A 23040-nucleotide genomic window follows, 5' to 3' on the forward strand; every position below is an offset into this window, starting at 1 on the left:
ATATTTTAAATTCTTCACCATAAAGTGTAAAAATAATTTATATAATTAACGAGCTAAGAGAGCTTTAAGGACTCAATCCAAATTTCTTGATTTTTCAATTTAAAAAAATAATTAATAGATCACACACTAATATTTTTTTTTAAAACAAAAAATGTATTTTTTATTCTTAAAATCATTCATTTCTTACCATCAAATAATGAAGGAGTTTTCTAATTAAGAAAAAATGATTAATAAATTATACACTAAAAAAAAGAGTTTTCCAATTAAAAAAATTAATACATTACACTAAAAAAAAAAATAAAAAAAAATACAAGTCGCCCGTGCCTTGCACGGGCCTCATGTTCACTGGTACACACATAGATCACAACGATTGATTGTCTACATTCACTTCATCATCATTTCAAAAGGTTAGGGTTGGTTCTCTCTCTACTCCGGCGAAAAATGCCGCCTCAATCTTCAGGTAATGTTCTTAGTTGATTTTCACTGCTTTGATCTGTAATACTTTTTTTCTTCTTCACTTCATCTTGATCTGGATCCTCAGGTTCGATGTTTCTATTATCGTTTTTTTTTATTACTTATAAACACTATTTTAATTAGTATATATCATTTAACCTCTGGATCTAGACCAGAGACCAGAGACCAGAGTAAATGCTTTCATATTTTTTTCTCCCTAAATCCAAAGTAAATCCTTATCTACTTCTTTCATCTGTAATAAAATAGGTTTATTTGGAAGTATTGGCGATGGCATGAGTGGAGTCAGAAAAAAAATTAAAATAAGGTATTCTTTACTTCCCTTCCTGCATATGTTATTTATTATTTAATTAGATACAATTTTTTCAAATTTGTAGTTTACTGTATAGTTTCCGTTTTAATTGTTCGGTATATAGCTACTCTATCTCATGATGATGCTGATGCATATTTAGCTTGTATGAAACATTGTTCTTTGGGAAAATTTAAAAGTTCTTTGATTAATTTGGTAATGTGTATTTTATTTAGAGAATTTTTTTTTAAGATCCCTAATAATAATAATAATTTATTGGGACATTTTTTGATAAATCCTATTTATAACTGTTTTGTTCCATAAAACCCAAACTATTTCTGAATATTCCATTAGGTCCATTAATTGTTAAAAGACGAAATAACCCTCTCCGCCTCTCCCGCGTGAAACCGATTCTGCAAAAACCCATTCCTATTCGAAATATTCAATCCACAAAATTTCCAAAACAAAAACTCAATCCACGAAACGATACTAATATTGCCTCCAGTAGCCCTAGATTCATATCGCCTCACCAACGTCCTCGTCGTCCACCGTCGACCATCGACCCCAGATTTCTCTTCGTCTCACCACTGCGAAGCTTCACATCGGAAGGAGGGTGATTCGTCGTTCGAAGATTCTTGTCGTCCCATTGAGTTTATTTTATCCACTGAGTGTGATCCATACCCACCAACCATGACGAACAAAAGTAAGGAATACCATTCCACCTTCTGCTTTTCAATCATAATGTCATCATTGATGTATATATACACCTTCTGGTTTTCGGATTTGAATTTGTAAACATAGATGTTTTCGGAATTAATTTTGTAAAAATAGATGATGTGAACATTCACATTAGTGTTGATTACTGGCTAAACTTACAGTAGTAGACACTGATGTGAATATTCACAGCAGTGTATAATGATGCGAACATTCACATCAGTGTATGATGATGTGAATGTTCATATTACTATCAATGTTGATATTGTTCATTTTTTATGTCCAGAGAACCCCCAAACTTCACTCAACAATGTGATGGAATGTGATGTAAATATTCACAGTGTGACATCAATGTTGGACTTGTTTGTGTTGTTGGGTGTTGTTTGGTGCAGTTGGTTCCTCCCTATGATTTTTAGCAAATTATTACATAATGTGATCACCTATGTAAATATTCACATTGCCATCTAACTGCTGTAGTTTTCGGGATTTGTTTTTGCACACATGAATGATCTCAACATTCACATTACTGTTGATTACTGGGTAAACTTAGAGTAGTATACACTGATGTGAACATTCACATCATGTGAATGTTCACATTAATGTCAGAACCCCCAAACTTCACTCAACACTGTGATAGAGTATGATGTAAACATTCACATTGTGACATCAATGCCCAAGTTGTTTGTGTTATTGGGTGTAGTTTGGCGCTGTTGGTTTCCCCCTTTGATTTTTAGCAAATTATAACATAATGCGATCACCCATGTAAGCATTCACATTGCCCAGTAACTGTTGTCGTGTTCGAAATTTATTTCTCAAACATGGATGATGTGAACATTCACATTAGTATTGAGTACTGGGTAAACTTAGAGTAGTACACACTGATGTGAACATTCACATCATGTGAATGTTCACATTAATGTCAGAACCCCCAAACTTCACTCAACACTGTGATGGAGTATGATGTAAACATTCACATTGTGACATTAATGCCCAAGTTGTTTGTGTTATTGGGTGTAGTTTGGCGCTGTTGGTTCCCCCCTTTGATTTTTAGCAAATTATAACATAATGTGATCACCCATGTAAACATTTACATTGCCCAGTAACTGTTGTCGTTTTCGGAATTTATTTTTCGAACATGGATGATGTGAACATTCACATTAGTATTGATAACTGTGTAAACTTACAGTACTACACACTGATGTGAACATTCACATCAGTGTACAATGATGTGAATGTTCAAATTACTGTCAATGCTGATTGTTGAATGTTGTTTGGTGCTTCGGGTTCCATCCTCTGTGTTTCAACCAATTATATGTGCTCATTTGAACACACAGGTCTTCCCCATAAAGTTGATGGCAAGCGAAAGCGAGGGGAATCCCGTTCCAAAACCAAGCCTGATCAAACAGCTGTTCCTGAAGAAGTGAACATGAAAAAAGTAAACTACCGGTCAAATATAACTGGATTGGTCAAACTGTTAAAGGATACAAAATTTACAAGTGGCCAATTGAAGTGCCTTAGAAAAACACCGTTCTGGCAATTATTTGATAGCTTGATCAGTAACGAAATCGACCTCAACCACTGCATGAAATATGATGATGTCATTGTACGTATAGTACAAACATTCAAGCAATCTAGTGGAAGGTTTTACATTGGGGATAAGAACATCCAGATTTTTAGAAGCGACGTATCACTGATTTTTGGGGTGGACTGCGGCACCAAGTCGATGGACCTCTCTTATGGTGCAAAACCAACAACCGGCATCATACACCGAATGTGCAAGGATGTTAGTCGGTTAAGTGCTGCCAAAATACGAGAAATTCTGAGGGAAGCATTGAAGGGCACAAAAAAACATGACGATGAGGAGGTCGTAAGATTAGTTTGCATGTATGCATGCGTCAAGCTATTCTTTTCTACATCCGGAGAAACAATTGGATGGGTTTTCTACTCATACATGGACCCATTAGACAAGATGATCGAGTATGATTGGGCTGAGAGCATCCGGGCAACCTTGATGGGTTCATTGGGCCAAAACTGTGAAAAATCAGGACGAGTCACCGGATGTGTGATGTTGTTAATGGTAAATCTCATAAAACTTATTCTATGTTTAATATGAACATATACGGGCTCTGGACACTCTGATGTGAATGTTCACATTTCTCAGCTTTGGTGTGGAAGTTGACAACATTGATGAAAACATTCGCATTACTGTTTCAGTAATGTACAAACACACATTAGTAGATGCTGGTGTAAACATTCACATTAACAGATGTGAACATTCATATCAGTTGTACCACTCACATTACCAGATGTGAATATTCACATCAGTAACATCACTCACCATTAGCAAAATGTGAGCATTCACATAGTAATAGCACTGACATGAACAGATGTGAACATTCACATTAATAGTATCACTCACGTTAACAGATGTGAACATTCACATCAGTAACATCACCCACCATTAGCAAATGTGAACATTCACATCAGTAATAGCACTGACACTAACAGTTGTGAACATTCACGTCAGTAATATCACTCACATTAACAGTTGTGAACATTCACATCAGTAGTATCACTCAACATTAGGAAATGTGAACATTCACATCAGTAACATTACTCCACATTAGCAGATGTGAACATTCACATCAGTTTTAATTGATGTAAACATTCACATTACTGCCCTAGTGGTGTACTGTGAACATTCACATTACTGCACCAGTGGTGTAAATATTCACATTAATGTTAATTCATATGAACATTCAAATTACTGATATTTGTTATTTGTTTCAGAATTGGCTGTGTGAGCATACAACAATCTTACAACCCCGCAACCCCAATGCCATTCCATGATGCGTAAAATGGGACCTCACAGCCTTACATAGCAACATGAAGTCCATAACTTTGGCTAAGCTAGGTTTAAATGAGGTAGAAGTACAACCAAATATATTGTGCTTATTCACATAGTGAGACGAGGAACTATCTAACTGACATACTGATTAAGGCTGAAATGTACATCATTGAGGCCGTTAATTAGAATCTCTTAACTTCACTTGTTGGTCAAACTGTATATTTTATGTGTGTTGAGTGTCAATCAGGTTATATATCGTCGGAGCATAAAATGAGCAAAAAGTCAGAATTTGGGCAGAGTTGACTTTCCCGCACGTGCGTTGACTTTTCCCGCACGTGCGTTGACTTTTTCTGGGAAAGTCAAACCGACGTTTTAAACCTGTTTGGACGAGATTGGAAGGATAAAAAGACAAGAAAAAGGCTAGATTAGGGTTCTGAAATTGTTTGGACCTAAAGAGGGAAGCTAGGGTTTGGAAGAGAAGAAAAAACAAAAGCTTCAAGGATGTCTCCCATGGTGGTTCTTTCTCCTTCTACCTCCTTCCGCTCCTCCATGAGTGGCTAGTCTTCTTTTCTAGAGTTTTGATGAAAACCCTAGCCATGTAATTATGTAGTTTTTTTTTTTGATTTTATATTATGTAAGGTTTGAACCATTGTATGGTGTTTTAGAAATTCTTTATATATAATTTTCATTATCTTTTCAAATATTTGACTTTCTGTGATTGTTGAATATTATCCATACATGAGTTTTCTATTCCTTCACATTCAAGGTATGGGACGAACCATGCTACGAGGAACGAGTCGTATCACTACCCTAGTTTAGAGTGAACGAGTCGTATTGCTTGAGATGGTTCGTGCTCGTACATTGAATGTGATAATCTTCTTGTTAAATGCTTTGAGCTTGTAGTTGTGAAGCATTAATTCGTTCAAACCATAACATAATTAATTTCAATTGGAAACCCTAATTATGTGGTTAGTGGTGAATTCTCTACCTTAGGATTTTTTTCCCAATTTAGTAAATCCAATTTCATTTAATATTGATAATTTAATTCCTTAGTTTAATTTATTTGTTAATTAAATTAGGTTATGATCATTCAATCTTTTTATCAAAATTAATTTAGGAATTTAACAATTAAATTAGTTTAATTTCACAATAGTCCCTGTGGATCGATACCTGGACTTGCCATTATTCTAATAGAATTTGGTATAGTTTAGTATTTAATTTTGGTGTGTTCAACGACCCACCAAATTTTGGCGCCGTTGCCGGGGACTTCTGGCGAAATTAGTTAATTTAAAGTTACATTCTTATTTTAATTTTTTTTAGTTTAGGATTTTATGCTTTTGGTGTTGCTAAGTGTGCAGAGTGTTTGAAATTGGAGCTATCATTGAAGTGCAAGCGGAGCGCAGCCGAGTTTAAATAAAAACCGCAGCACTAAAGTGAGTAAACAGAAGCAAACACTCACAAGCAAAAGCACCAAAGTGCTAAAACAGAAGTCAAAGCTCAAACAGAGGTTGGGGACAACGTCTACACGTCAACCATCCGTAAGACGAGTAAAGCGTTTTCGTTAAACCGCTGTGAGTATTTCTTCCTTTGGTATTTTGCTTTCATACTTAGTGCACAGAGTCGGAACTTGTTGTGTGTGTTTGGGTAGTGTATGCACGGGCGTCGTTCTTGTCGCCCTGAATTGTGGAGTTTGGACCTTGAACTAGAAAGGACTCTTAGGAGACTTAGGACCTCTGCCCGTATTCCTAAGCTTGAATATTCATACATTGAGCCATTAGAGATGGCAGATCCTAATATCCCGAATGAGCCTAACCGGACACTTAAGGATTATTTTACACCCACTGCATATACATCACCATCATGCATCCAATTGCCCAACACCACTGCTGCTCATTGTGAGATTAAGTCCAGCACCATACAAATGCTCCCATCATTCCATGGACTAACTCATGATGACCCTTATAAGCATTTGAATGAATTTCTGGAAATTTGCTCGACAGTAAGGATCCAGAATTTCACAAATGAGGCCTTAATGTTGCGATTGTTTCCATTCTCGTTAAAGGATAAAGTCAAACACTGGCTAAATTCTTTACCTGCTAATTCAATCACAACTTGGGACCAATTACAGCAACGGTTCTTGGAGAAGTATTTTCCCATAGGTAAAACCAACCAACTTAGGCGAGCCATCACAAACTTTGCTCAAATGGATGGCGAGCAATTCCATGAGACTTGGGAAAGACTTCGAGACCTTCTCCAACAGTGTCCCCACCACCAAGTGCCTAATTGGCAACTTGTTCAAACATTTTATTATGGCTTAACTGAGCCACACCGCCAAATGGTGGATTCGTCCTGTGGTGGGACATTTATGTCTAAAAATGATGCCGAGGCATGGCAATTGTTTGAGAACCTAAGTGATAATTCCCTTCACCATGCCTCCGCAGCCCGGCAAGTCCGGCAACCCATGGTTGGAGCCCCGAAAAGAGGGGGCATTTATGAGGTCGGGCAAAACCTAGAGTTAGCCCAACAAGTAGAGGCATTGTCCCGCAAGATGGACCAATTATTAGCTACGGGACATGCTCCTACCCAATATGATCAGCCTCAATTTCACGAGGCATGTGCTATTTGTGCGAGCCCTGCTCATGACTTGAATGAGTGCCCTTCGGCATCACAATTTCCGGAGTTAGTCCAAGAGCATGTGAATGCGGCTCAAGGATTCTCCAACCCGGGTAATAACCCATACTCCAACACATATAATCCGGGATGGAGAAATCACCCTAATTTCTCATGGAGGCCTCATTCACAAGGCACTTCTTACAATCCTCCACCACCAAGGCAGAATTTCAATAATTTCGCCAACCAATCATCTTACCGACCACCGCAACCGTATAGACCCCCATAACCATACCGTCAACTACAACCCCCGCCTGTCCCTCAGGGCAACTCTGCCTTTGAGACTCAGGTGTTGGAAGTTCTTTCAGAACTTAAGGGGTTAGCACCGATAGTTCACTCCCACACTCACTCTATTGCCAAGATAGAGACCTAATTGGGTCAAATGGCTAACAACATGAATCGGAGAGAGAAGAGAAAATTACCAAGTCAAACTGTGGCCAACCCTAAGGGACAATACGGGGCAGAGAGTTCGGGTGGGAATGGTAAGCAACATGAGCAAGTGCAGGCGGTGGTTGCTCTAAGAAGTGGTAGGGAGTTAGAGCCTCAATCTGTTGCGTCTGATGTAACTAGAGTTAGGAAGGGTGACCACAGTGGTTCACCAAGTGAGAGCAAGGGTGAGGGGGAAACACTTAAGAGGGATGAGTTAGTCCCTAGCACTCCATATGTGCCTAAGACACCCTTTCCCCAGTGCCTTGATACACCGTCCCCTTTTAATAAGAATGCGGCATCTATGGAGGCAATGATGGAGGTCTTTAAACAGGTAAAAATCAACCTTCCCCTGTTGGAGGCGATTAAGCAAGTACCATCATATGCCAAATTTCTGAAGGACCTTTGTACGCAAAAGCGTAAATCTAGGACACATGTGTCCCAAAAGGTCCTACTCAGGGAGCAAGTAAGCTCCATCTTGTTGAATGACACACCTCCTAAGCTTAAGGACCCAGGTGCCCCAACCATTGCATGCATTATAGGGGACCACTTCATTGATAGGGCCTTATTGGATTTAGGGGCTAGTGTTAATTTGTTGCCGTACTCTGTGTACGAGGAATTTGGGCTTGGCGAGTTGAAACCCACGACTGTTACTCTTCAGTTGGCTGACCGGTCCCTCAAAGTGCCACGTGGTATGATTGAGGATGTGCTAGTTAAGGTTGATAGGTTCTACTTCCCTGTTGACTTTTTAGTATTAGATATGGAACCGGTAGCAAGTTCGAGGAAACAAATCCCGGTGATTTTGGGTCGACCTTTCTTGGCTACGGCCAATGCATGCATTAATTGTCGGACCGGGGTTATGGAAGTTTCATTTGGTAACATGCAAGTGAAACTTAATGTTTTCCAAGCATCACAACAACCTCATGAGAGAGAGGAGTGCTTATTAGTGGATGTTGTGGATGAGATTGTTGAGGAGGCTTTGCCCTCCATTCTTGTAGAGGACCATTTGGAGGCTTGTTTAGCTCATTTTGGGTTTGAAAATTTTGATATAGATGGGTCAATTGAAGAGGTGAATGTGTTGCTTAATTCTTCTTCTACACCGGATTTTCCTCCATGGAAAGCCCGGTTTGAGTCACTTCCTCCTCTGTCGAGAGAGCCTGCCACACCTTCTTTGGTCACACCACCTACACTTGAGTTGAAGCCACTTTCGGCCACACTCAAGTATGCATTTCTAGGGCCCCAAGATACTTTACCGGTCATTATTGCATCTGACTTGACTGCAGCGCAGAAGAGTCAGTTAATGAGTGTTCTCGTGGCACATCGGAGTGCTATAGGGTGGTCAGTAGCTGATTTGAAAGGGATAGATCCCTCCGTGTGCATGCATTATATACACCTAGAGGAGGACACCAAACCTTCTCGCGAAATGCAACGGAGACTGAATCCTAACATGAAAGAGGTGGTGAAGAAGGAGGTTTTGAAATTGTTGGATGCGGGTATTATATACCCCATCTCAGATAGCAAGTGGGTGAGTCCCACACAAATAGTGCCCAAGAAATCGGGCATCACTGTTGTTAAGAATGAAGGAGGAGAGTTAGTCCCCACACGGACCACTACTGGGTGGCGAGTGTGCATTGATTATAGGAGACTAAATTCCTCGACTAGGAAGGACCATTTTCCCTTACCTTTCATTGACCAAATCCTAGAGCGGTTAGCGGGGCAGGGTTTCTATTGTTTTCTTGATGGCTATTCGGGGTATAATCAAGTCCTGGTGTACCCTGCTGACCAGGAAAAGACCACATTCACATGCCCTTTTGGCACTTTTGCTTACAGGCGCATGCCCTTTGGGCTGTGTAATACACCGGCGACTTTTCAACGGTGTATGATGGCCATTTTCTCCGACATGGTGGAGAAATTCTTAGAGGTTTTTTTGGATGACTTTTCGGTGTTTGGACCGTCTTTTGAGGAATGCCTTAGGAACTTAACTAGAGTGTTAGAACGATGTGCTGAGGCAAACCTAATCTTGAGTTGGGAAAAGAGCCATTTTATGGTTCGTGAGGGTATAGTGTTGGGACACATTGTGTCCCCTCGAGGTATAGAAGTTGACAAGGCTAAGGTTGACCTCATTGCAGGCCTTCCTCCACCCAATTTCGTGCGTCAAATTAGGTCTTTCCTAGGGCATGTAGGTTTTTACCGTAGGTTCATCAAAGATTTTAGTAAGATATCACGTCCTTTGTGCAGTTTACTAGTTAAGGATGCGCCTTTTGTCTTTGATGAAGCATACTTAAAGGCATTCGAAACACTAAGAATGGCTTTGACCACCGCCCCAATCATGAAATCACCAGATTGGTCTCTTCCCTTTGAAATCATGTGTGATGCTTCCGATTATGCTGTCGGGGCTGTGTTGGGCCAAAGGGTCAATAAGGCACCATTTGCTATATATTATGCTAGTCGCACTCTCTCGGATGCTCAATTGAACTACACTACTACCGAGAAAGAGTTGCTAGCTGTGGTCTTTGCCTTAGACAAATTCCGGTTTTATCTCCTAGGTTCTAAGGTCATAGTCTTCACTGATCATGTCGCTTTGCGATATTTACTATCTAAGAAAGAGACCAAACCTAGGTTGATTAGATGGATTTTGTTGCTTCAGGAATTTGATTTAGAGATCCGTGATAAGAAAGGATCTGAGAATGTGGTGGCGGATCATCTCTCCCGAATCCTCGTTGAGTATAATAGTCTTATTTTGCATGATTCGTTTCCGGACGAACAACTTTTTGAGCTGTCACAAGCGAGCCCCCCGTGGTTTGCACATATTGTGAATTACTTGGCCATTGGGCAAACGCCGCAGAATTGGTCTAAGCAAGACAAAGACCGATTCTTTTCACAGGTCAGGTATTACTTTTGGGAGGATCCGGAGTTGTTCAAATATTGCTCCGACCAAGTGATCCGACGGTGTGTGCCGGAGAGTGAAGTGCATAGCATTCTTACATTTTGTCATTCTTCTGCATGTGGCGGTCATTTTAGTGGGCATAAAACGGCTGCCAAGATTTTACAAAGCGGGTTTTATTGGCCCACAATTTTTAAAGATGCCCATCAATTTTGTAGAACTTGTTTGCGCTGTCAGCAAATGGGTTCGATGTCTCGGCGTGACATGATGCCAATGTCCCCTATTCTTGTAGTAGAAATATTTGATGTTTGGGGAATTGATTTTATGGGCCCTTTCCCGTCGTCGTTCGGGTTTGAGTACATTCTCTTGGCAGTAGATTATGTGTCGAAGTGGGTGGAGGCAATAGCTACCCGAACAAACGATCATAGAGTGGTAATCAAATTTTTGCATGAAAATATCTTTAGTCGTTTTGGGTTTCCTAGAGCTATAATAAGTGATCAGGGTACACATTTTTGTAACCGGTTCTTTGAGTCGGTAGTTAAGAAATACTCTATTACTCATAAAGTTGGCACTCCATACCACCCTCAAACTAGTGGCCAAGTAGAAGTCTCGAATAGGGAGGTAAAGCACATAATTGAGAAAACGGTGAGACCGGATAGGAAAGATTGGTCACAACGGTTAATTGATGCATTATGGGCTTATCGCACTGCTTATAAGACACCCATTGGGATGTCACCATATAGAGCAGTGTTTGGCAAAGCTTGTCATCTCCCGGTTGAACTTGAGCATCGAGCATTGTGGGCCATAAAGAAATTTAACTTCGATATGGCCGCGGCTGGACTCAACCGGAAATTGCAACTCAATGAGCTGGAGGAAATCCGGAATGATGCATATGAGAGTTCGAGAGTTTTTAAAGCTAGGACTAAGGAATTCCATGACAAGCACATTAATAGAAAATCTTTTGAACCCAACCAAAAAGTGTGGCTTTTTAATTCAAAATTGAGACTCTTTCCGGGTAAGCTAAGATCAAGATGTGATGGCCCCTTTGAGGTTGTTGAGGCATTTAGTCATGGCGCCGTTGAGGTGCGGGATCCAAAAATTGGCCACACTTTCAAAGTGAATGGCCAAAGATTGAAACCATATATAGAGGGGATTGGGAATGGGGATATGATTGAGTCCATTGCTTTGATGGACCCATTTTACTATGATTGATAAATTGATTTCTTGTTCTCTTTTCTTTCCCTTCTATGCTATTTGGTTTTTCTTTGTTCTCGTTATGCTTCACTTGCGTCTAGGAGACTTTAAATCCTCTAAAGGTGTAATTCCTTTGGTGTTTGCCGTGCCCGAACGGCATCTGACGGTCTGGTATAGCCACCTAACTGTGTTTGTAGTGAGTTCCTAGGAGACCAACTGAGACGGTGGAAACTAGAGTTCGAATGGCAAAGCCTAGAACACAAAGGTTTGGGATTTCCGAGACTAAAGTCTGGTTTAAATACCCAGGGGTGTGGAGATTGCTTCAAAACTACCTCGGCTTGAACTCTGTATGGCAGCCCCATAGATTGAGGTAGCTTTATGCGCCTCGATTCTGGATACCAAATCAACCTAGTCTGTCACCCTGTTGGAGAATAGGGAAAGTTACAAATACAGTTAGGGAGAAAAGTAGTACCCGTGGTTTTCGCGTGAAGATCATACCTTTAGTGGGCATTCCGTGTTCTTTTGTGCTATATTTATTCCGGATGTCAATTAAAAGTAGAAATGTTTATTTTCAGTGTTTAAAACCATGCTTTCATGTTTATTTTCTATGTTTATACTTGATCATTTAAAAAAAAAAAAAAAAAAAAAAAAAAAATTGAAATCGCTGCACGTGCGGCCTGGGCCCCGCACGTGCGGGAAAATTGGGCAAAGCACTCTGCTAAATATGCAGGTGCGGGAGGATGTGCGTTGACCAAGCCGTACGTGCGGGATGCCGATTTGCACCAAAAAAAAAAAAAAAAAAAATGGAGTTAAAATCGCCGCACGTGCGGCTTGGGAGCAAAGCACTCTGCTAAATATGCAGGTGCGGGAGGATGTGCGTTGACCAAGCCGCATGTGCGGCTTGAACGCCGATTTGCACCAAAAAAAAAAAAAAAAAAAAAAAACAGAGTTGAAATCGCCGCACGTGCGGCTTGGGCCCCGCACGTGAGGGAAAATTCAAAAACATCAGCCTCACACTCTGCTAAATATGCAGGTGCGGAGGGACGTGCGTTGAACAGCCGCACGTGCGGCTTGACTCCCGCACGTGCGGGACGAAGAAATTAAAAAAAAAAAAAAAAAAAAGCGCGGGGATGGAATCGCCGCACGTGCGGCCTTGACTCCCGCACGTGCGGGGTGGAAAAATTTAAAAAAAAAAAAAAAATGTGTTTTGTTTTCTTATTATTTTTTATTTTATTTTATTTTATTTTATTTTCATTTACTAATTTTTTTATTTTTATTTTATTTTATTTTATTTTAATTTTCGTAAAAAAAATAAAAAAAAAAAAAAAAAAATCAAACCACCTTATCTACTCACTTTCTCCCAATCACTCTCACACTCTCAGATCTCTATCTCTCTCTCTCTCTCTCTCTCTCTCTCTCTCTCTTATCCCTACAAACCCATCTTCTTCTTCTTCTTCTTCTTCCCTTTTCTTCTTCTTTCTTCCTCACCACCATCATCTCACCGCCGGCACCACTTCCCTCTCCGTTCGGCGAAACTCTGGCGACCACCATTTTTTCTGGCGAACCTCCATTTTTTTTCTCTCTTTCTCCACTTTTTCAAGGTAAATTTTTTTCTTTTTCTTCTTTTCTTTCTTTTGCGTAGATTTGTGAAGGTAGGAATCAACTTGTAGAGTTTTTGATTTTTTTTTTTTTTCATCTTGATCTAGTGTTCATCTTAAAAAAAAAAAAAAAAAAAAAAAAAGAGTAGTTTAGCCATGACTGCTCTACTTCTTTTTAGTATTTTTAGTGGTCATTATGACTTTATTTTATTTTATTTTATTTTATTTTATTTTATTTTATTATTATTATTTTTTAGGCTTATTATTATTTTTATTTTATTTGTACTCTTTTAGTTGTAGAATGCATGCTTGTTAGTTTCTTTTAAAAAAAAAAAAAAAAAAAAAGTGTTATACTTGTTCAATTTTATAACTATATATATTTATATATTTAAATAAAAACAAAATCTATCTTTTCTTAAAAAAAAAGAAGAGAATTTCCCGCATGTGCGGCACTGTGCACGCACATGCCCCATCATCTCACCAAAACATGGTTGGACACTGCTAAATCCGCAAGTGCGGGGAGTGATCCTTGACCAAGCCGCACGTGCGGCTTGGGCCCCGCACGTGCGGGACGCCCATTTAAAACAAAAAAAAAAAAAAAACCCTCACAAATATTGGTACTAACACTACTCCTAATTTAGTTTTTTATTTATTTATTATATTTGTTTAGTTTAATTGCTTCGTAGTGATTCTGGGATAATTTAATTAGTTAGTGAACTTTAGTTTTAGTTTTATTTTTTTTTATATACTTGTGTAGTTAATGATTTTCTTTTAATCTTATTCTATGATGTCATTGTTCATATAAGTCCTAAGTAGTTTAATTTATATTTTATTTTGTTTTGTTTTCTGAAACTTTATTTACTTTTCTTCTCTTCAAAAAAAAAAAATTAAATAAATAAATAAAAAAAAAGTAAAAATAAATAAATAAATAAATAAATAAATAAACATGTTTAGTTTTGGTTGTTTGATTCTATAATTTAGTCTATTTTGTAGTTTAGTTATTTTATAGTCTAGTTTAGTTTAGTTTATTTTATAGTTTAGTAATTTAATTTCATGACATGTTACTTCATTTATTTAATTAATTAATTTCGTTTTTACAAAAAAAAAAAAAAGAAACAAAAAAAAAAAGAAGGGGGAAGTGGGAATTGCATGTGGTACATTCTTTCATAATTTATTTGATTCTCATGCTGGTTTCACGGGTATCTGTATTTATTGTTGGTATGTGCAGGATATGAGTCGCCGTGTCACTGCTCGGGCCTCCAAAAAGGCCAGGGGTGCCTCCTCTTCGGCGCCACCACCACCTCCATCACCACCATCCTCGCCACCACCACCAGGAGACTTGCCACGGCCGGAGTGGGCTTCACGGCCTCTTCACAAGCTCACGCAGTTCAACCTGCCATTCTTCCAGCATGACGAGGACACTACTTGGGCGGTTGAGCATCTCCGACTCCGGCAACAGTTGGGCATTTGCGCCGTGACAGCGCCCACTTATCCTTGGTTGGTCCGATTATTCTACCAGAACCTGCATGAGACACCCACTGCGGTTGGACTGCTCTTTGACATTGATGGTCATGTTGTTCACATCACCTCGGCCATGATTGCCAAAGTGTTAGAGTTTTTCGCCAAACCGGAAGATCAGCCTTTCCCGGAAGTTGAGGATCGCCAACCCGTACCTCGCCTCATCCAGCAATACTTCCCGGGAGCCCACGGTGACCTCAGTTTCACATGCTTGCGGCGAAGCAAGCTACCTAGCCGCTTGCTTCTCTTTGATTCCGTGGTCCATAAGAATGTCCTTCCACTTGGGCATCGAGCTGAGCGCCGTTTGGAGTTTGTGCGGGTTTTACACGGGTATCAGCTTGGCTATCAGGTCCCGCTTGAGGATTTCATTTTGCTGCATTTGCAGAAATTTCTACGGGAGGCAGTTCGGCCTACTCCTCTGCAGAACCTGACTTGGCCCCTACCATTCGCCAATTTGTTGACACTTGTGTTTGAGCTGAACCACCTCCCCATTGCTGAGGATGAGGAGATTGATCGAGGGTATCCGACATTCGGCCAGCGGGAATGGCAGCACAGCATATCTCGCATCCCGTAGCCGGTGGGTGCCCCGGTTGAGGAGTCCTAGGACCCCGTTCATGCCCACCCAGCTCATCCTGTTGCCCCTGTGCCTCCCCAAGGGGACCCACTCTACATGACTCGCGAGGAGTACTTACAGTTTCAGCACTCTGTCGATCAGGTCCATCATACTCTTCGTGATCACCACTAGAGTCTCATAGAGTTGCGCACGGATTTTCAGGCTTTTCGCGACTATTCTCAGGCGCGTTTTGTTCAGCTCCACGCTGACAACCTCGCCATCCAGCAACAGGGTCAGGATAACGCCTTCGAGACGCGCGCTTTGATGCAAGCCTTGTTTGCCCAACATTTCCCACCACCACCACCACCGGCTTCTCCCTAGTACCTGCCTGTATCTTGCTTTGTCTTTTTATTTTTATTTTTATTTTCCTTCCCATTTTCAAAAAAAAAAAAAAAAAAAAAAAAAATTGAAGTGTGTATATGTTACTCTCTGCCTGCCTGGATGTGCACTTACAATTCTGGTAATTTTCTCTCATTTCTCTTTACTTTTCCATTGAGGACAATGTCATATTCAAGTTGGGGGATGAGGGTTATATTTTATTTTGTGCATTCCTATTTGGCTCATAATTCATGCTTATACCTGTTTCACTTGACTGCATTACTTCACCTGATGTGACTTTTTGCTAGTAGGGTGATGATATTTGCATATGTTATTTGGAGATCATAGTAGACTTGTATGAAAAGGATTTATTGGGTAGATACTTGCATGCCATGTTTGCACGAGGAGAGTTGTCTGTGTTTGTGATTTTAGTACACTTGTCATGAGTGTGTCTTAATTCACATGAACACACTATCATAGCGGTGATCTTTTTATTATAATCCCTAGTGTACATCATTGATAATAGCTATAGTTGCAGAAAAGAATAAATGAGGAGCCAAGATCTTTTCACAAAAAAATAAAAAATAAAAAAAAAATAAAAAAAAACTTACTGGTTTGGGTCCGTAGCTTTTTTAACTCGAGTTATTAAGCCCGTAGGGGTGTCTCTACACTTAATGCCCTAAAACTGTCTGGTTTGGGAGTCATTGGCCCAAAACTTGCTACATGGGTTAATTAGAAAGCTTAAGGGACTTGGACATTGCACAGTTAAGGAAAAATAAGAAGAATGATTTGTTTAGATTCGTAGCCTTTTCAACTCGAGTTATTAAGCCCGTAGGGGTGTCTTTACACCTAGTGCCCTAAAACCGTCTGGTTTGGGAGTCATTGGCCCAATGCTCGTTACATGGGTTGATTAGAAAGCTTAATGGATCAAGGCATTGCACAGTCATATAAAAAAAAAAAAGAAAAAGAAAAAGAAAACCAACTTTGAGAATCTTGGCTGCAACAGGTTAGTTTTTCTGTATATGTTGGGTGTTATTATGAGTTACACTGGGCTATTATAGTGGATAGTTAACTAATATGGAGATTGCACTTTACACCGAGGGTACTCATGACTTGTCTACTAGCATGCACAAGTATAGGGAACTTTACTTTTGTATTAACTGAATTGTGGTTTTGACTCAATAGGTTCCTTCATACTTGTCCACTATGCCTTTAATGACTCATGATGTCTAAATATCACACTGTAGTGGCACATAAGTTGATTGTTAGGTGGAGTAGTGTGATCATTTGTTGTTGAGTATATATGAATATGTTAATGTTTGTGGGTATCATTTTTGGAAACCCTCACGAGACTTTACTCGTCCACCTAGGGTCACCTTGTGGTTTAAAGGCTTGTTGCATATGCTAAATGCAACCGTTTTCCCACGAAAGAGGAAATAGATAGATTTTGTTTAATTTTATTTTATTTTACTTGCTTGAGGACTAGCAAGTAGTAAGTTGGGGGTGTGATTAAGGTTGAAATGTACATCATTGAGGCCGTTAATTAGAATCTCTTAACTTCACTTGTTGGTCAAACTGTATATTTTATATGTGTTGAGTGTCAATCAGGTTATACATCGTCGGAGTATAAAATGAGCAAAAAGTCAGAATTTGGGCAGAGTTGACTTTCCCGCACGTGCGTTGACTTTTCCCGCACGTGCGTTGACTTTCCCGCACGTGCGTTGACTTTTTCTAGGAAAGTCAAACCGACGTTTTAAACCTGTTTGGACGAGATTGGAAGGATAAAAAGACAAGAAAAAGGCTGGATTAGGGTTCTGAAATTGTTTGGACCTAAAGAGGGAGGCTAGGGTTTGGAAGAGAAGAAAAAACAAAAGCTTCAAGGATGTCTCTCATGGTGGTTCTTTCTCTTTCTACCTCATTCCACTCCTCCATGAGTGGCTAGTCTTCTTTTCTAGGGTTTTGATGAAACCCTAGCCATGTAATTATGTAGTTTTCTTTTTTGATTTTATATTATGTAAGGTTTGAACCATTGTATGGTGTTTTAGAAATTCTTTATATATAATTTTCATTATCTTTTCAAATATTTGACTTTCTGTGATTGTTGAATATTATCCATACATGAGTTTTCTATTCCTTCACATTCAAGGTATGGGACGAACCATTCTACGAGAAACGAGTCGTATCATTATCCTAGTTTAGAGTGAACGAGTCGTATTGCTTGAGATGGTTCGTGCTCGTACATTGAATGTGATAATCTTCTTGTTAAATGCTTTGAGCTTGTAGTTGTGAAGCATTAATTCGTTCAAACCATAGCATAATTAATTTCAATTGGAAACCCTAATTATGTGGTTAGTGGTGAATTCTCTACCCTAAGATTTTTCCCCAATTTAGTAAATCCAATTTCATTTAATATTGATAATTTAATTCCTTAGTTTAATTTATTTGTTAATTAAATTAGGTTATGATCATTCAATCTTTTTATCAAAATTAATTTAGGAATTTAACAATTAAATTAGTTTAATTTCACAATAGTCCCTGTGGATCGATACCTGGACTTGCCATTATTCTGATAGAATTTGGTATAGTTTATTATTTAATTTTGGTGTGTTCAACGACCCACCACATACTGTCTCGAAATGTAGGTATATGGCGGCGAGCTAATGGCATCACCAACTGAAGCGAAGATGTATCGTCATACAAAATTGAATGTGGACCCAAAACCTGAGATTTTGTCAAGTGCAGTAGCAAAGAAAGATGAAAGCAATGAGGATCAAAGCAAAGGCAGTCAACGCAGTGATGATAGGGATGCATTTTCTGTCGATGCAGTGGACCTGAATGATGTTGGACATTATATCAACCCCAGCTGTAGCACCCCCAATGCTGAGAAAGGAATCATTATAGCACAACCAACTGAGCCCGACATTGTGGAAGTACTCATAAAAGAAAACCAAAAAGCTTGGGCTCTTGTACGGCAATGGGAAGCGAAATACAAACAGTTGGAAGAATCATGGGAGTAGAGGGCAAGGGTGATTGCTGCCCTTGAAGCCAAACTATTTGACCAATCGGGCTCATCCAATGTGGACATGGATATGAAGACTTGCATGGAGTGGAAAGATACAGAAATTTAGCGACTGACAAAGTTGGTCATCAACTTGGAATGTGAAAAAACAATACTTCAAGACCTTTTTGATGATCAGTCCGTCCACATCATCACTCAAGTTGAAGCATAAAAGGCTCATGACAACCTTAACAAGAATCCCACTGCAGCATTGGAACACATTATCAGCCCCCCATCAAGAGTAAAGCGCATAAAGTAGAAGGTAAGGAAAGAACACAGGTTGGACGAGTTTGAATACCCCAACCTGCCTGGTCAAAAGAAAGGGAAAGAGGGAGCCGAACAGCAATCACATGCAGTCCAAATTGCACAAGATTTAGACAAGCAACCACCAAAAAAGCAGCCAACAAAGTCCAAGAAGTTAACCTTGAACAACAAACTAAAGGTCTGGGCTAACATGAACAAACTCAACAAGCAAAAAGTCCAAAATTTGCACAAGAACGGCGGTGATGAGTAAGTGATCTTACATATCCCCAACTGTTTTTTTTTTTTTTCATCATGTTCAGTTCACATACATACTTAATAAATTAGACCATTTCATAAATGTGCAATGTTGACATTTACATTTTCTGTAATCACAATGCACAGGTTGCTAGTGTGGCGAGGGGACTCAAAGACTAAAGATGTGTATTTTGATGACATCATACACATCATCAAGGAAGAATCAATAACCAACAACGTATGGCAACTGTAAATGTGTACAAAACACACACACACACACACACACACACACACACACACACACAGAGTAAAGACACTGTAAATAATGTACTGCCACCCCTCCGGTTCTGCAGGTGATAGATGCTTATGGTGAAATTCTACTTGAACTACAAGGGCTAGTCAACCCAAATTTGGAAGATTCATCATTCATCTTTACAAACACATGTTTGGTAACCGCTAGACTTTAATTTTGATTATGTTTCAATACATGTGGATGTTCTTCTCAGCATTACATGCTTACATTATTAACTTAAATAATAGGCAGATGTGAATGTTAACAACAACATAAAATGACCTTTGAGAAGATTCACATTGACAGATGTGAACATTAACATCATTCGCATTGAAGATTATATGCTTATTATGTTGATAAACTTAAATGATACACACATGTGAACATTCACATCAGTAGTATCACTCACATTAACAGATGTGAACATTCACATCAGCAGTATTACTCACATTAACAGATGTGAACATTCACATCAGTAACATCACCCACCATTAGCAAATGAGAACATTCACATCAGTAATAGCACTGACATTAACAGATGTGAACATTCACATCAGTAGCATTACTCACACTAACAGATGTGAACATTCACATCAGTAACATCATCCACCATTAGCAAATGGGAACATTCACACCAGTAATAGCACTGACATTAACAGATGTGAACATTCACATCAGTAGCATTACTCACACTAACAGATGTGAACATTCACATCAGTAACATCATCCACCATTAGCAAATGGGAACATTCACACCAGTAATATCACTGACATTAACAGATGTGAACATTCACATCAGTAGTATCACTCACCATTAGGAAATGTGAACATTCACATCAGTAGTATCACTCACCAATACGAAATGTGTTCCATTTGATGTTAGTGATGTGAATATTCACATCAGTAGTATCACTCACTATTACGAAATGTGAACATTCACATCAGTAACATAACTCCCCATTAGTAGATGAACATTCAAATCAGTAACACCAAACATTGATATAAATACTTGGTACATCATTGTATGCCCTTTGTGTGCAGAAAATCATGCAACAGTACCCCTCCACAAGAGGAATAAACTAATTGATGTACACATCAAGGAGTATCAAGGCCAGAGATTCTTAATCTTCCCAATACACGACAACTTTCACTGGACAATTGTTGTGTACGACGTGAAAGAGAATGTATGGAGGCATTATAACTCACTGCGCCCAAGAGAAGGCATATATGACCCACATATTGACAAAGCACAAATACTGGTAAGTGGCTGACAAAAATAATACTTGTCGTGATGTGTAATATTTGAACTTGGACGTATGCCCTATGTTGGTTGGTGCCTAATATGAAATTTCATTGTTGGCAGAGGGACTACATCACAGCTTTGGTGCACAACATTGGACCATCATCACCATTATGGACCAATTTATCAAGCCAAAATACTTCGAAAACAATCATATCAGTGGACATCTGTCCTCAGCAAGCATCAAATTCGTAAGCCTAAAATCGATTTCTACACATGTTCCACAACCATTACCCACCTAAATTTCAAAATCTAACAAGAAGTTTGCATTTTCAGGGTGGATTGTGGGCCTGCAGTTTGTTACATCATGAGGGTGCATGTATATCGTGAAGACATTGTTGCCAGCCTAGATCGCTTTGAATGGTGTCAAATAAGAGACTCATTAGTACACCTTTTCCTGAACCACAGAAAGACAGTGCAATGTGAAAACCTATAGGTGGGGGGTGTCCACCTATCACTGTTACCCAAATCTGTTATCCACATTTAAGACAATTTAGTTTCAATAGATTTTTCATATTGGAGCAGACTAGCTTAATTGTAAATCAAGTCTATATCACTGCTTGTACAGATATTTTTCAGTCAATATATGTATATGCATTTTCAGGCCTATTTTGCGTTGGTCATGCACATTGAGATTGTATTTTTTTTTTTTTTTTTGGATACACATGACATGATGTCAATGTTCACATCACAGAATGATCGTACACTTTCTTCTATTTTAAACCATACTACATGGATGTGAATATTGCTTAAAGTGTTCATGTAACACAATATGACAGGTGTGAGTATGATATTTCTTAACACAAGTCAATATTCACATCTAATAATTTGATGATGTGAATATTCACATCATAACTTCTGATTATGCGAATGGCAACAATGATGTCATGAATATTCACATCTTATGAGTTGATGATGCGAATGGTTACATTGATGTAAACATTGCTGTTGACAGTAACAACAATGTGAACATTCCCACCACAGAAATGTTTGAAAGTTGAACAATGTGAACATTCACATAATGTGATTATATTACATAAGTGTGAATGTTAACAGCATGCATTCATCCAAAACACAACCAACATAAATGTCAGATTGGTACCTTAAAAAAGTAAAAATAAAACACAAATCAAACACTAATGCATTATTATGTTTACCAACGCAACGTAATCTTATTGCAACCCAATGTTTGCCAAAACAACACAATCTTATTTCAAAAATGAATATAAGAATCCAATGTAAAATACAATGTTGAAATGAAAAAAGGTATATCTTATATCGGCTCCGTGCATGATTTTCGATTATGGCTCCCCAACTTATCACATCTCCCGCACCTTATTTGCTTCAGTTGCTCACCCTTTGATGGGATCCTATTCTTCTTCGGCCTTCCGGGTGGTCTTTTCACGGTTGGTAGGTATATAGTGAAGTCCGTGGGATCAAAAGGCAGCTTCTCCACCGATGGTATAGGGAATATGGCTCCCGAATAGGCTGTACGATATGTCTCTACATGAAAGTAATGTTCTACACAATCATTGAGATTGTAGCGGCTCTTCTGAATGGCAATAACAGCATGGTCACATGGGAATCCGTTGATTTGCCATTTGAAGCAAGAACATGTACGCCTCGTAACATCAACTGTAACAGATGGTATTGAATGAACTTCAAACACATCCTCGTTGGCTTTGCTAACTTGCCAAGACTTGCTGTCATTGAACGAATCCATAAGCCTTGTTTCGAATGTCGGACAAATAATCTCATTCCATTTGTTTGCTTGGTCACGCCGTGCAGACATTTGCCGTATCAACTGAGTACGAATTGTGTCCACCATTTGAGTGATAGGAAGATTACGTGCTTCTTTAATCCAGTTATTAAATGACTCCGCCGCATTGGATGTCATCTCCCCATAACGCATGCCCCTGCACAATATATCACAAACATTGTACAATACGGAATTTAACAGGCCTGACCATTCACGTTGACAGATGTGAACGTTCACAGTACTGACATTAGTATACACTGATGTGAACATTCACATCAGGGTATAATAATGTGAATGTTCACATCTGCTACCAGGTTATAATAATGTGAATGTTCACATTATATGCTTATTACGTTGTCAACTTAAATGATAGACAGATGTGAATGTTAACAACAACAACAAAATATGACACGTGTCAACATTCAAATCTGTAATACATTGCATGACTATTTGACAAATTAACAGATGTGAACATGACATCAGTCATCATTAGCAGATGTGAACATTCACATCATTTACATTGAACATGAAACACAATTCGAAGATTGTCACCATTCTAAACTGAAAATTCATATCACTACCATTCTAAA

At 39.0% G+C, this 23040-nt stretch overlaps 1 protein-coding gene across 8 annotated transcripts; it reads left to right on the plus strand.

The window, feature by feature from the left end:
• The first annotated feature begins 354 nt into the window (after positions 1–354).
• On the plus strand, positions 355–21300 carry LOC114290170 (uncharacterized). 8 transcript variants are annotated; one of them, XM_082869003.1, is made up of 9 exons: positions 355–460; positions 721–778; positions 5681–5893; positions 18186–19111; positions 19247–19337; positions 19453–19548; positions 20433–20650; positions 20755–20882; positions 20968–21300. In XM_082869003.1, the coding sequence occupies exons 6-9, from the start codon at positions 19542–19544 to the stop codon at positions 21125–21127; spliced, it is 513 nt and encodes a 170-aa protein (XP_082725129.1). In that variant the 5' UTR covers positions 355–460; positions 721–778; positions 5681–5893; positions 18186–19111; positions 19247–19337; positions 19453–19541; the 3' UTR covers positions 21128–21300. The 8 variants fall into 8 exon arrangements, 3 of the variants coding, with proteins under 3 accessions (XP_082725129.1, XP_082725130.1, XP_082725128.1); XR_014329559.1 differs by lacking the exon at positions 19453–19548; XM_082869004.1 differs by lacking the exon at positions 5681–5893.
• The last annotated feature ends 1740 nt before the right edge of the window (positions 21301–23040 follow it).

Source organism: Camellia sinensis, chromosome 5, assembly GCF_055761805.1.
Source record: "Camellia sinensis isolate YWXY chromosome 5, ASM5576180v1, whole genome shotgun sequence".
Classification (NCBI taxonomy): Eukaryota; Viridiplantae; Streptophyta; class Magnoliopsida; order Ericales; family Theaceae; genus Camellia; species Camellia sinensis.